Source organism: Oncorhynchus kisutch, unplaced genomic scaffold (assembly GCF_002021735.2).
Source record: "Oncorhynchus kisutch isolate 150728-3 unplaced genomic scaffold, Okis_V2 scaffold3805, whole genome shotgun sequence".
NCBI lineage: Eukaryota > Metazoa > Chordata > Actinopteri > Salmoniformes > Salmonidae > Oncorhynchus > Oncorhynchus kisutch.
In genome coordinates, this window is record NW_022265750.1 from 16,340 (window position 1) to 30,603 (window position 14,264).

The 14,264-nt window shown below is 44.1% G+C and overlaps 1 protein-coding gene across 2 annotated transcripts in view; it reads left to right on the top strand.

Moving 5' to 3' along the window:
- Positions 1 to 2,119: 2,119 nt before the first annotated feature.
- LOC109886882 (cytochrome P450 4F3) overlaps positions 2,120 to 14,264 on the top strand; it is a 28,461-nt gene continuing 16,316 nt past the window's right edge. Inside the window, exons 1-6 of one of the 2 annotated variants that reach the window (XM_031820963.1) lie at positions 2,120 to 2,243; positions 3,018 to 3,255; positions 4,473 to 4,617; positions 9,051 to 9,104; positions 9,498 to 9,625; positions 12,769 to 12,890. In XM_031820963.1, the coding sequence (XP_031676823.1) occupies positions 3,019 to 3,255; positions 4,473 to 4,617; positions 9,051 to 9,104; positions 9,498 to 9,625; positions 12,769 to 12,890 (686 nt within the window). In that variant the 5' untranslated portion in view covers positions 2,120 to 2,243; position 3,018. Of the gene's footprint in view, positions 2,244 to 3,017; positions 3,256 to 4,472; positions 4,618 to 9,050; positions 9,105 to 9,497; positions 9,626 to 11,651; positions 11,780 to 12,768; positions 12,891 to 14,264 lie in introns of both variants that reach the window. The other variant, XM_031820964.1, reaches the window with a different exon arrangement.

The window sequence follows — 14,264 nt, forward strand, 5'->3', positions numbered from 1 at the left end:
TGCCTGTTTGATGGTTCGTCGGAGGGCATAGCGGGATTTCTTAGAAGCTTCCAGGTTAGAGTCCCGCTCTTTGAAAGCGGAAGCTCTAGCCTTTAGCTCAGTGCCAATGCTGCCTGTAATCCATGGCTTCTGGTTGGGGTATGTAGGTCACTGTGGGGAGGACGTCATCGATGCACTTATTGATGAAGCCAATGACTGATGTGGTGTGCTCCTCAATGCCATCGGAGGACTCCTGGAACATATTCCAGTCTGTGCAAAACAGTCCTGTAGTTTAGCATCTGCTTCATCTGACCACTTTTTTATTGATCTAGTCACTGGTGCTTCCTGCTTTAATTTTTTACTTGTAAGCAGGAATCAGGAATTATGGTCAGATTTGCCAAATGGAGGGCGAGGGAGAGCTTTGTGTGCATCTCTGTGTGTGGAGTAAAGGTGTTCCAGAGTTCTTTTTCCTCTGGTTGCACACTTAACATGCTGATAGAAATTTGGTAAAACTGATTTAAGTTTCCCTGCATTAAAGTCCCCGGCTACTAGGAGCGCCGCCTCTGGGTGAGCGATTTCTTGTTTGCTTATGGTGGAATACAGCTCATTCAATGCTGTCTTGGTGGCAGCCTCTGACTGTGGTGGTATGTAAACAGCTACAAAGAATATAGATGGCCTTATCAAACCCCCAATAATTAACTTAATTGTGTCACCAGAGTCATACTTTCTGTGGCACACAGTCAAATGCTTTCTATAGAACTAAATTCATCAGGATAGGCAACCGAAATTCATTAAAGTGTTATATTAAACAGAGGTAGTCAAATGTAGGAAAGCAATAAACATTTCAGAACTACTAGTCAAATTAGACATGGACGAGATGACGAATTTTGGCAAAGAGATTTATAGACTAATAAACTTAAAACAAAATAGCCAAACCCAAAACTGCAGACATTACTTGTGCCTCCCCCCGCGTTCAAACCGCCACAAAAAAAATGTATGAAACGCAGCCTCACTGACAGCTGCCTTGAAGAACACAAATAAAACCTGCTTTCTGCTACTAAGATCAGTGAAATGTGAACTGACAAAGGAGTGAAGAGCAGAAATCTCAACTAGCCAGAAAGTTGCAACAATGAAGAATTGAGTGTGTGCCCGTCCACGTGAAGGGGCGAATTCTGGCGGTGGGGGGCACAACACCGGTGGAGGCGTAGCGACGATCCTGAGGACTGAGGTGGGATGGGCGCCTTCCGAGCCAACCGTGGTAAGAAACCTCTCGAGCCAGCTAGGGCGTGACAGCCCAGCGCGCTGGCTTATACAGGACCGACGCTGGAAATGAGAAGCAGATACGGGGAGTTGAACGTTTATTCGGAACAGACAGGTAACAGGAACAGCGTCAGCGCACGGGTATACAGAGACACACGAATGCTGAAGCGGGGAAAAGACAGACATAGGGGAGGGAATGACAGAGGTGATTGAGTCCAGGTGAGTCCAACAATCGTGATGCGCATGACGGGGGCAGGCAGGTGTCCGTGATGATGGTGGCTGGAGTGCGTAATGCTGGGGAGCCTGGAGGGAAGAGCGCGAGGAGGCAGGACATCCAGAGAAACCGAGATTGAAATAAAGTTTATATTCATGAAATTACTATAGGTGGAATTAAGATGACCCCGATAAAAAAAAAAAAGTCCATATTGATACAGAAACATTAAACAATTATTCAGTTTTGTTAAAAACAAGTTGATTGACAAAGTCATGAAACATGGGACGAAACCACCTTTGGGATATGATACAAATGATGACTGGGGTCAGAATGACCTGGTAGCTTGAAGGTAAATGATATCTGAGGTTCTGAATGACCCCAGTCAGGTAGCTTGAAGGTAAACCTCCTCTAGAGTGGGAGAGCGGTGGAGAATCACGGAGTAGGCTATATGGGAGTTGTAGTTTTAAGGAGAATCAGTGGGAAGAAAATAGCCTACATGCCTACAGTATGCAATATAACTGTATAATATAACCGTACAGCACAACACATCCTTTAAAATATCAACACCCGCATGGTGACTGTCTCCCAAATGACACCCTATTCCCTTTCTAGTGCACTACTTTTGACCAGGGCATACAGGGTTAGAGCATGTAGGTTCCTGTTGTAGGTTCCTGTTGTGTGTTGAGCCAGTGTGTGGTGGAAGAGATTAAAATAAAGAGAAGTTGAAAGGGTGAGACTGTCTCAATGCACGAGAGGAACTAAAGCAAGCCAGTCAGATCTTCTAAGAAAGGCAAGTAATCTGTGTGAGCAGACGACCAGCTATAATTAGGACTACTGTAGATGTCTGTCTTTATGTGTTGAAGCGAGAAAAGCCATCATACCAAGCGTACTGAGTTGGTTTAGGATATATTGTTATTCACCGAGAATTGGATTCTCTTTACACTGTGTAGGCCTACTTCACAGTCTATGAGCACTGTATTACAACAGTTGAGATGCATTGTGTTGAAGAGCTGCTGTTTCTGTTGACCAAGCGGGACGTTTTTTCTATGTGTTCTCAACCCTTGTTGTGTCTCTACTCTCTATCATACAGGATGGATTAGACTAGAGTAGAGTAGAATAGAGTAGAATAGAAAACAGTAGAATAGAAGAGTAGAATAGAGTAGAGTAGAAAACAGTAGAATAGAAGAGTAGAATAGAGTAGAGTAGAAAACAGTAGAATAGAAGAGTAGAATAGAGTTGAGTAGAAAACAGTAGAATAGAGTAGAGTAGAATAGAGTAGAAAACAGTAGAGTAGAATAGAAAACAGTAGAATAGAGTAGAATAGAGTTGAGTAGAAAACAGTAGAGTAGAATAGAAAACAGTAGAATAGAGTAGATTAGAAAACAGTAGAATAGAATAGAATAGAGTTGAGTAGAAAACAGTAGAATAGAATAGAGTTGAATAGAAAACAGTAGAATAGAGTAGAGTAGAATAGAATAGAGTTGAGTAGAAAACAGTAGAATAGAGTAGAGTAGAATAGAATAGCTTTATTTGACGTAAGGTTGATGGTATTGTTTCTATGCAGGATGGCTGTTATTGATGCCGTGCTGGATCGTCTGCTAGATGGACTCCTGGGTCTGGGTCGTCTCCTGTCTCCTCTCTGCTCCCTCTTTGTTCTCCTCCAGCTCTCTGCTCTGGTTGTCCTCCTCCTCCTGTCCCTCCGTGTCGTCTGTCTGCTGTGGAGCCATGCTCAGTTCACCAGGCGTCTCCGGTGCTTTAGTAAACCCCCCACACAAAACTGGCTGATGGGACACCTGGGAGAGGTGAGGAAACTCTGTGTGTGTGTGTGTGTGTGTGTGTACAGACTGAATGAATGGATGGAATTGATAGGACATTAACCCCTACACTACAACCTGCATGTTGAGATGGAGAAAATAGACTTTGGTTAATAAAGCTGATCCAATATGAATTGAAATGTATGTTGCTCCAGGGAAAGGAAATGCTTTTGTTGTTGTTGTGAATTCAGTGGATGTTTTCAGTCTCAGTGACCACCATTTTGTATTAGGCTCCTGAAGCTGACTGTTAGGCAACAGTGCTTTGTTTACAGGAATAGGTTCTTCCTGTTGTTCAGAAGGGTAAGCTACTGTAAGTGTTGCACCACAAGCACTGAAAACTAAAGTCAGTCTTTTACAACTCTAGTTGTCAACACTGAAAACGAGTCTGTTTTTACAGCTCCAGTCGTCCTGCCCTTTACAGTACAAAACATCTCCTTGTAAAGTGTTTATTGGCCACTCGTTCCACACCACTATCCAGCAGCCTGCGGCTAGAAAGGAGTAGCTTTGTATCAGTCCTGCAGTTGTTTCAGCAGTGGGTTTTTGTGACACCCGTGACTGGATATTGCACATGGAAGTTTGGTTTCAGCATGAAACATTACCTTCAAATGTCCCAATGCTGGAGGAACCTCCCCCCCAGCCTCCCTAATGTTGCCAACACTGTAGGCCTTTCTTTGTTTCCCTAATGAAATATACTTGTTTATCTTTATTCATATATTATAAACAAAATGTGTTTCTACCTACGTGTGTGTGTGTTTCTACCTACGTGTGTGTGTGTTTCTACCTACGTGTGTGTGTGTGTGTGTGGTATGTGTGTGTGTGTGTTTCTACCTACGTGTGTGGTGTGTGTGTGTGTGTGTGTGTGTGTGTGGTGTGTGTTTCTACCTACGTGTGTGTGTGTGTGTGGTGTGTGTGTGTGTGGTGTGTGTGTGTGTTTCTACCTACGTGTGTGTGTGTGGTGTGTGTGTTTCTACCTACGTGTGTGTGTGTGGTGTGTGTGTGTGTGTGGTATGTGTGTGTGTGTTTCTACCTACGTGTGTGTGTGTGGTGTGTGTGTGTGTGTGTTTCTACCTACGTGTGTGTGTGTGTGGTGTGTGTGTGTGTGTGTGGTGTGTGTGTGTGTGTGTGTTTCTACCTACGTGTGTGTGTGTGGTGTGTGTGTTTCTACCTACGTGTGTGTGTGTGGTGTGTGTGTGTGTGGTGTGTAGATGCGGAGCACGGAGGAGGGCCTGCAGGCGGTGGATCAGTTGGTAAGAACCTACAGCCACTCCTGCTCCTGGTTTCTGGGCCCCTTCTACTCCCTGGTACGACTCTTCCACCCTGACTACATCAAGCCTCTGCTGCTGGCACCAGGTACATACATCTTTCACTCCTGGCTCCTGTTCATTAGGGCACCAAACGGAAGAAAACAAATTGTAACCCGGGAGGGACTAACCGGGATTGTCCAATAAGAAGGGCTCATTTACATTTCCCATTGCTAAATGTTTCAAAACATTTTTTACTTGTGTGCCCTAATGAACAGTGTGCCCTAATGAACAGTGTGCCCTAATGAACAGTGTGCCCTGTATACAGAATACCACTTCATTTAGTCCATGGACCAGAGGGCCACATTTCACACATTTGTCTACTTTGGGCTGGCAAAGTCTAACAACAATTTTCAGTAAGGTCCACCCATGTCTGTGGGTAACATTTAGATATCAATAACACTTATCAGAGGTAGCTAAATGTGGCTATCGCTACATTATATGTTATGACCCCTTATGCAGTTAGTTAGGGGTCATAGACTGGGGGAATGAAATCTAGTTCTGTGTTGTCAGGGAACAATCTTCTCATACTAACTCAATTGATATATTATTCACTTGATGATACAACACTATTTAAGGTATGAAACAATTGGGATTGGTAATGACATGTCTATGGGGCCACCTTGAGGGGGTTCATATGTTATACACGTATTCATGTGGTGGTGCTAGGAGACAGAATGGGCAGTATAGGGATGTGCTCTGTTACCACGTGACAAGGGTGTGAAGGACTTAAGTTTTAAAAAAGTTGTTTGTTTGTGGTATCTTACAGATCACACCTTTCCTGTCAGCATGCTGGGTGTTAATATACAGCAGAGTATTGTGTCAACTATAAAACAACATGGTCCCATATATAGATATCTTTATTTCTGTGACCAACTTCCCTAAAAACACACATGTTGTTCTGCTATTTGAAACACTCTGGTTTCAATGGTGAATCAGTCGAGGTAAATCATTAGATACAACAGCCCCCCAAAAAATGGACCAATCTCGTGGTTTTTAACATAACATCCCATCCAATAGGATGGATCCATTGCTGTTTGAACCAGTCATTTTCAACGAGCATGTGAACATTCCAACTTCTCTTCAACATTCTTTAATCAGCCGTCAAACATTTTAGACTCGTATTCAACAAGATATAAATGTGTGAAAACATCATTTTATTTGGAGAGGTTATATATTAATCTGATCAGGGGCTTGTGGAGAACAACTGAATACCATCAAAGCTTTGCCATCCTAAAGTGGATACATTTTCCCACTGGCCCATAGACTAATGTCTGTCATAGCTGCAGCAAGATGTTTTGAATAGGGGGGGTGCTGATGGCTCCCATACACACTCCCGTCCTGCTCACCCACACACACTCCCGTCCTGCTCACCCATACACACTCCCGTCCTGCTCACCCAAGCTCCCATACACACTCCAGTCCTGCTCACCCAAGCTCCCATACACACTCCCGTCCTGCTCACCCATACACACTCCCGTCCTGCTCACCCATACACACTCCCGTCCTGCTCACCCAAGCTCCCATACACACTCCAGTCCTGCTCACCCAAGCTCCCATACACACTCCCTTCCTGCTCACCCATACACACTCCCATCCTGCTCACCCATACACACTCCAGTCCTGCTCACCCAAGCTCCCATACACACTCCAGTCCTGCTCACCCAAGCTCCCATACACACTCCCGTCCTGCTCACCCAAGCTCCCATACACACTCCCATCCTGCTCAACCATACACACTCCCGTCCTGCTCACCCATACACACTCCCGTCCTGCTCACCCATACACACTCCCGTCCTGCTCACCCATACACACTCCTGTCCTGCTCACCCATACACACTCCCGTCCTGCTCACCCAAGCTCCCATACACACTCCCGTCCTGCTCACCCAAGCTCCTATACACACTCCCGTTCTGCTCACCCAAGATCCCATACACACTCCCGTCCTGCTCACCAATACACACTCTCGTCCTGCTCACCCATACACACTCCCGTCCTGCTCACCCATACACTCTCCTGTCCTGCTCACCCATACTCACTCCTGTCCTGCCCACCCATACACACTCCCGTCCTGCTCACCCAAGATCCCATACACACTCCCGTCCTGCTCACCCAAGCTCCCATACACACTCCCGTCTTGCTCACCCAAGCTCCTATACACACTCCCGTCCTGCTCACCCAAGCTCCCATACACTCTCCCGTCCTGCTCACCCAAGCTCCCATACATACTCCCGTCCTGCTCACCTAAGATCCCATACACACTCCCGTTCTGCTCACCCAAGCTCTCATACACACTCCAGTCCTGCTCACCCATACACACTCCCGTCCTGCTCACCCATACACACTCCCGTCCTGCTCACCCATACACACTCCCGTCCTGCTCACCCATACACACTCCCGTCCTGCTCACCCATACACACTCCAGTCCTGCTCACCCATACACACTCCAGTCCTGCTCACCCATACACACTCCCGTCCTGCTCACCCAAGCTCCCATACACACTCCCGTCCTGCTCACCCAAGCTCCCATACATACTCCCGTCCTGCTCACCTAAGATCCCATACACACTCCCGTTCTGCTCACCCAAGCTCTCATACACACTCCAGTCCTGCTCACCCATACACACTCCCGTCCTGCTCACCCATACACACTCCCGTCCTGCTCACCCATACACACTCCCGTCCTGCTCACCCATACACACTCCCGTCCTGCTCACCCATACACACTCCAGTCCTGCTCACCCATACACACTCCAGTCCTGCTCACCCATACACACTCCCGTCCTGCTCACCCAAGCTCCCATACACACTCCCGTCCTGCTCACCCAAGCTCCCACACACACTCCCGTCCTGCTCACCCAAGCTCCCACACACACTCCCGTCCTGCTCACCCAAGTTCCCATACATACTCCCGTCCTGCTCACCCAAGCTCCCATTAGGCCTACAGACATGACCGCCTACAAAAACACACTGATGGGGTACACATACAGGACAAGCTACATATTTTTTTGCCAAGTCACAACAGCCTTATCACACATTCAAAATGTACTGATTGATTAAAGTAGGGAAATATGTGTTCCAATCACGAGCTAAAGTTTCGGAATAAAAGATGCTTCTCGTCTAGTTTAGGCTTTTTTACGAACTGCTAGCGTGTCATTTAGAATAGGTTATAACCCCCCTAATGGCTACTGTGTCATTTAGAATAGGTTATAACCCCCCTAACTGCTAGCGTGTCATTTATAATAGGTTATAACCCCCCTAATGGCTACTGTGTCATTTAGAAGAGGTTATAACCACCCTAACTGCTAGTGTGTCATTTAGAAGAGGTTATAACCCCCCTAATGGCTACTGTGTCATTTAGAAGAGGTTATAACCACCCTAACTGCTAGTGTGTCATTTAGAAGAGGTTACAACCCCCCTAACCGCTAGTGTGTCATTTAGAATAGGTTATAACCCCCCCCTAACCGCTAGTGTGTCATTTAGAAGAGGTTACAACCCCCCTAACCGCTAGTGTGTCATTTAGAATAGGTTATAACCCCCCCTAACTGCTAGTGTGTCATTTAGAATAGGTTATAACCCCCCTAACTGCTAGTGTGTCATTTAGAATAGGTTATAACCCCCCCCCCCCCTAACTGCTAGTTTGTCATTTAGAATAGGTTATAACCCCCCTAACTGCTAGTGTGTCATTTAGAATAGGTTATAACCCCCCCCCCCCTAACTGCTAGTTTGTCATTTAGAATAGGTTATAACCCCCCCTAACTGCTAGTGTGTCATTTAGAATAGGTTATAACCCCCCTAACTGCTAGTGTGTCATTTAGAATAGGTTATAACGACCCTAATGGCTACTGTGTCATTTAGAATAGGTTATAACCACCCTAATGGCTACTGTGTCATTTAGAATAGGTTATAACCCCCCTAACTGCTAGTTTGTCATTTAGAATAGGTTATAACCCCCCCTAACTGCTAGTTTGTCATTTAGAATAGGTTATAACCCCCCCCTACCTGCTAGTTTGTCATTTAGAATAGGTTATAACCCCCCCCCCTAACTGCTAGTGTGTCATTTAGAATAGGTTATAACGACCCTAATGGCCAATGTGTCATTTAGAATTGGTTATATATTGACTCTTGTAGGTCTTAATTTTGCAAATTAGATAGGCTACCTCACATCTCAATTAGGGTTAAATGTTTGTCGGTTTAGACAGAGAAGATAGGTCTAAACATGTGATTTGGTTGTCCATTGTGCTACTGGCTCTAGTGTGCTAGCTAGACAGTGTGTTTAAAGTTGAGTTAATTTGTCATGAGAAAAAGGCTTGTGGAAAAAATAACTCCCTCGCATGGTTTTACCATCTCACCACCAGGTGGTGCTGTTGCACCCTCTACACCTCTACTTCCTGCTGCCATGCTGTCTGCTTTTCTCCTTAGCAAGTAGACCTACAGTGACTATTTTTCTGAATCGCCTTCACCATTTTTCCATCCTTGCAGCTTCCATCACAGTCAAAGATGAGCTTTTCTATGGGTTCCTGAGACCATGGCTGGGTAAGTACAAAACATGAACACCTTTCATTTACTTTACCCCATACAATACACTCTCAAATCAAATCCTCTCTCACAGTCACAGGAATATTTCCTATAGTATATACAGTACTCTCAGATCCTCTGTCCTAGTGACAGTCACAGTAATATTACCTATACTATATACAGTACTTTAGGATCCTCTGTCCTAGTGACAGTCACAGTAATATTTCCTATACTATATACAGTACTCTCAGATCCTCTGTCCTAGTGACAGTCACAGTAATATTTCCTATACTATATACAGTACTCTCAGATCCTCTGTCCTAGTGACAGTCACAGTAATATTTCCTATACTATATACAGTACTCTCAGATCCTCTATCCTGGTCACAGTTACAGTAATATTGTCATACAGGACAGAGTCTTCTCCTGAGTAACGGAGAGGACTGGTCTCGTCGTAGACGTCTACTCACTCCTGCATTCCACTTTCGACATCCTCAGAACTATGTGAAGATCTTCAACCACTCCTCCGACATCATGCATGTGAGTCTATGGAGCAACAGCAGCCATTACGTGGGTTCATTTAAATAGCAATCAACACATTTGGCCCATTAATATGTTAGAGAAACAAGTAGTATAGTTTACAAGTTTATTTTTTTTGCATCAGCTTCTCTGTTTTTAAACTCCGTAATTATTGGACAGTGAAGTATTTTTTTACTTATTTTAGCTCTATACTTGAAAACTTTGGATCCATATCAGGTAGAAGATTTTAGAAATTACAGCAGTTTTTGTACATAGACCTCTCTTTTAGGGGAGCGAACTAGTAAAAAGATAAGTATTTGGTCCCATAGTCATAGCACGCAATGACTACAGCAATTAGTTTGATGCATTTGCTTTTTTGTTTTGGTTGAGTTTTCAAGATGATAGGTTTCAGATACAGTGTGTCAGACAGAGTGGCTGGTGGGAGGAGCTATATCTGTTCAATTCCAGCCATTACATGAGCCCGTCCTCCTATAGCTCCTCCCACCAGCCTCACCTGGTGTAAGAATGTAAGAGGTAGTGTGGCGATGTGAGGTAGGCAACACAAATGTCTCCCATAGAGTTAGTTGGAGGACTTATGGACATAACCCACTTTAGCATGTACATTGCCATTGAGTGATTCCACCATTTTAAAGAAGTCAACTTGGTGGGATTCCTATGGGTTATAACCCCCCCTAAGCTAGTGTGTCATTTTGAAAGGTTCTAACCGCTCATTAGAATAGATTATAACCCCCCCTAACCTGTGTGTCATTTAGAATAGGTTTTAACCCCCCTAACTAGTGGTCATTTAAATAGGACATTTAGAATACAAAGATAACTCCCCCTAACTCTAGTGTGTCATTTAGAATAGGTTATAACCCCCCCCCCCCTAACTAGTTTGTAGAATAGGTTATCACCCCCCTGAACTGCAGTGTGTCAACCCCCCTAACTGCTAGTGTCATTTAGAATAGGTTATAACGACCCTAATGGCTACTGTGTCATTTAGAATAGGTTATAACCACCCTGCTCTGTGTAGAATAGGTTATACCCCCCTAACTCTATGTATTTAGAAAGGTTATAACCCCCCCTAACTGCTAGTTTGTCATTTAGAATAGGTTATAACCCCCCCCTACCTGCTAGTTTGTCATTTAGAAGGGTTATAACCCCCCCCCCTACTGCTAGTGTGCATTAGAATAGGTTATAACGACCCTAATGGCCAATGTGTCATTTAGAATTGGTTATATATTACTCTTGTAGGTCTTAATTTTGCAAATTAGATAGGCTACCTCACATCTCATTAGGGTTAAATGTTTGTCGGTTTAGACAGAGAAGATAGGTCTAAACATGTGATTTGGTTTCCATTGTGCTACTGGCTCTAGTGTGCTAGCTAGACAGTGTGTTTAAAGTTGAGTTAATTTGTCATGAGAAAAGGCTTGTGGAAAAAATAACTCCCTCGCATGGTTTTAACCATCTCACCACCAGGTGGTGCTGTTGCACCCTCTACACCTCTACTTCCTGCTGCCATGCTGTCTGCTTTTCTCCTTAGCAAGTAGACCTACAGTGACTATTTTTCTGAATCGCCTTCACCATTTTTCCATCTTGCAGCTTCCATCACAGTCAAAGATAGCTTTTCTATGGGTTCCTGAGACCATGGCTGGGTAAGTACAAACATGAACACCTTTCATTTAACTTTACCCCATACAATACACTCTCAAATCAAATCCTCTCTCACAGTCACAGGAATATTTCCTATAGTATATACAGTACTCTCAGATCCTCTGTCCTAGTGACAGTCACAGTAATATTACCTATACTATATACAGTACTTTAGGATCCTCTGTCCTAGTGACAGTCACAGTAATATTTCCTATACTATATACAGTACTCTCAGATCCTCTGTCCTAGTGACAGTCACAGTAATATTTCCTATACTATATACAGTACTCTCAGATCCTCTGTCCTAGTGACAGTCACAGTAATATTTCCTATACTATATACAGTACTCTCAGATCCTATCCTGGTCACAGTTACAGTAATTATTGTCATACAGGACAGAGTCTTCTCCTGAGTAACGGAGAGGACTGGTCTCGTCGTAGACGTCTACTCACTCCTGCATTCCACTTCGACATCCTCAAGAACTATGTGAAGATCTTCAACCACTCCTCCGACATCATGCATGTGAGTCTATGGAGCAACAGCAGCCATTAACTTGGGTTCATTTAAATAGCAATCAACACATTTGGCCCATTAATATGTTAGAGAAACAAGTAGTATATTTACAAGTTTATTTTTTTGCATCAGCTTCTCTGTTTTTAAAACTCCGTAATTATTGGGACAGTGAAGTATTTTTTACTTATTTTAGCTCTATACTTGAAAACTTTGGATCCATATCAGGTGAAGAGTTTAGAATTACAGCAGTTTTTGTACATAGACCTCTCATTTTAGGGGAGCGAACTAGTAAAAAGATAAGTATTTGGTCCCATATTCATAGCACGCAATGACTACAGCAAATTAGTTTGATGCATTTGCTTTTTGTTTTGGTTGAGTTTCAGATGATTAGGTTTCAGATACAGTGTGTCAGACAGAGGTGGCTGGTGGGAGGAGCTATATCTGTTCAATTCCAGCCATTACAATGAGCCCGTCCTCCTATAGCTCCTCCCACCAGCCTCACCTGGTGTAAGAATGTAAGAGGTAGTGTGGCGATGTGGTGAGGTAGGCAACACAAATGTCTCCCATAGAGTTAGTTGGAGGACTTATGGACATAACCCACTTTAGCATGTACATTGCCATTGAGTGATTCCACCATTTTAAAGAAGTCAACTTGGTGGGGATTCCTATGGGTTCTAAGTGACCAGCCAAATATCAGAGCATTGTCGCCTGGTTGCAGTGTTTGTAAATGGCTTTAAGCTATATCACTGCCATCTAGTGGCCACAATAAATAAATGACACAAGATATGATTCAGGACTCCAGCACTGCAGGTGGCTGTAAATCACCAATATTAGCTTTAGGCGTTTTAAAAACACTAAGAAATAAGAAAATGGACTACTTCAAAATGGAGATAGAACAGGCAGTGTTACTGAGGCTGTCACAGACACCTTAATAGGACAGATACAAAGATGACTCCTCTAATTAACTCTATGGTCTCTCCCCTGTTGGTTGGCGTCAGTCTAAGTGGCGCCGCCTGGTGGCCGAGGGAGAGAGCCGCCAGGACATGTTCAATCACATCAGCCTGATGACTCTGGACAGTCTGCTCAGATGTACCTTCAGCTACAACAGCAACTGCCAGGAGTGAGTAGTCTATGTTTAATATTACAAGTAACCTTCTACCTCTGTTACTGAGACAAGAGTCCAGTAACCTTCTACCTCTGTTACTGACTGAGACAAGAGTCCAGTAACCTTCTATCTCTGATACTGAGACAAGAGTCCAGTAACCTTCTATCTCTGATACTGAGACAAGAGTCCAGTAACCTTCTACCTCTGATACTGAGACAAGAGTCCAGTAACCTTCTATCTCTGATACTGAGACAAGAGCCCAGTAACCTTCTACCTCTGATACTGACTGAGACAAGAGTCCAGTAACCTTCTACCTCTGATACTGACTGAGACAAGAGTCCAGTAACCTTCTATCTCTGATACTGAGACAAGAGTCCAGTAACCTTCTATCTCTGATACTGACTGAGACAAGAGTCCAGTAACCTTCTCTCTCTGTTACTGACTGAGACAAGAGTCCAGTAACCTTCTACCTCTGTTACTGACTGAGACAAGAGTCCAGTAACCTTCTACCTCTGTTACTGAGACAAGAGTCCAGTAACCTTCTCTCTCTGTTACTGAGACAAGAGTCCAGTAACCTTCTACCTCTGATACTGAGACAAGAGTCCAGTAACCTTCTATCTCTGTTACTGACTGAGACAAGAGTCCAGTAACCTTCTATCTCTGATACTGAGACAAGAGCCCAGTAACCTTCTACCTCTGTTACTGACTGAGACAAGAGTCCAGTAACCTTCTACCTCTGATACTGAGACAAGAGTCCAGTAACCTTCTATCTCTGTTACTGACTGAGACAAGAGTCCAGTAACCTTCTACCTCTGATACTGAGACAAGAGTCCAGTAACCTTCTATCTCTGTTACTGACTGAGACAAGAGTCCAGTAACCTTCTACCTCTGATACTGACTGAGACAAGAGTCCAGTAACCTTCTCTCTCTGTTACTGACTGAGACAAGAGTCCAGTAACCTTCTACCTCTGATACTGACTGAGACAAGAGTCCAGTAACCTTCTCTCTCTGTTACTGACTGAGACAAGAGTCCAGTAACCTTCTATCTCTGATACTGAGACAAGAGTCCAGTAACCTTCTACCTCTGATACTGACTGAGACAAGAGTCCAGTAACCTTCTCTCTCTGTTACTGACTGAGACAAGAGTCCAGTAACCTTCTATCTCTGATACTGAGACAAGAGTCCAGTAACCTTCTACCTCTGTTACTGAGACAAGAGTCCAGTAACCTTCTATCTCTGTTACTGACTGAGACAAGAGTCCAGTAACCTTCTCTCTCTGTTACTGACTGAGACAAGAGTCCAGTAACCTTCTATCTCTGTTACTGACTGAGACAAGAGTCCAGTAACCTTCTACCTCTGTTACTGAGACAAGAGTCCAGTAACCTTCTA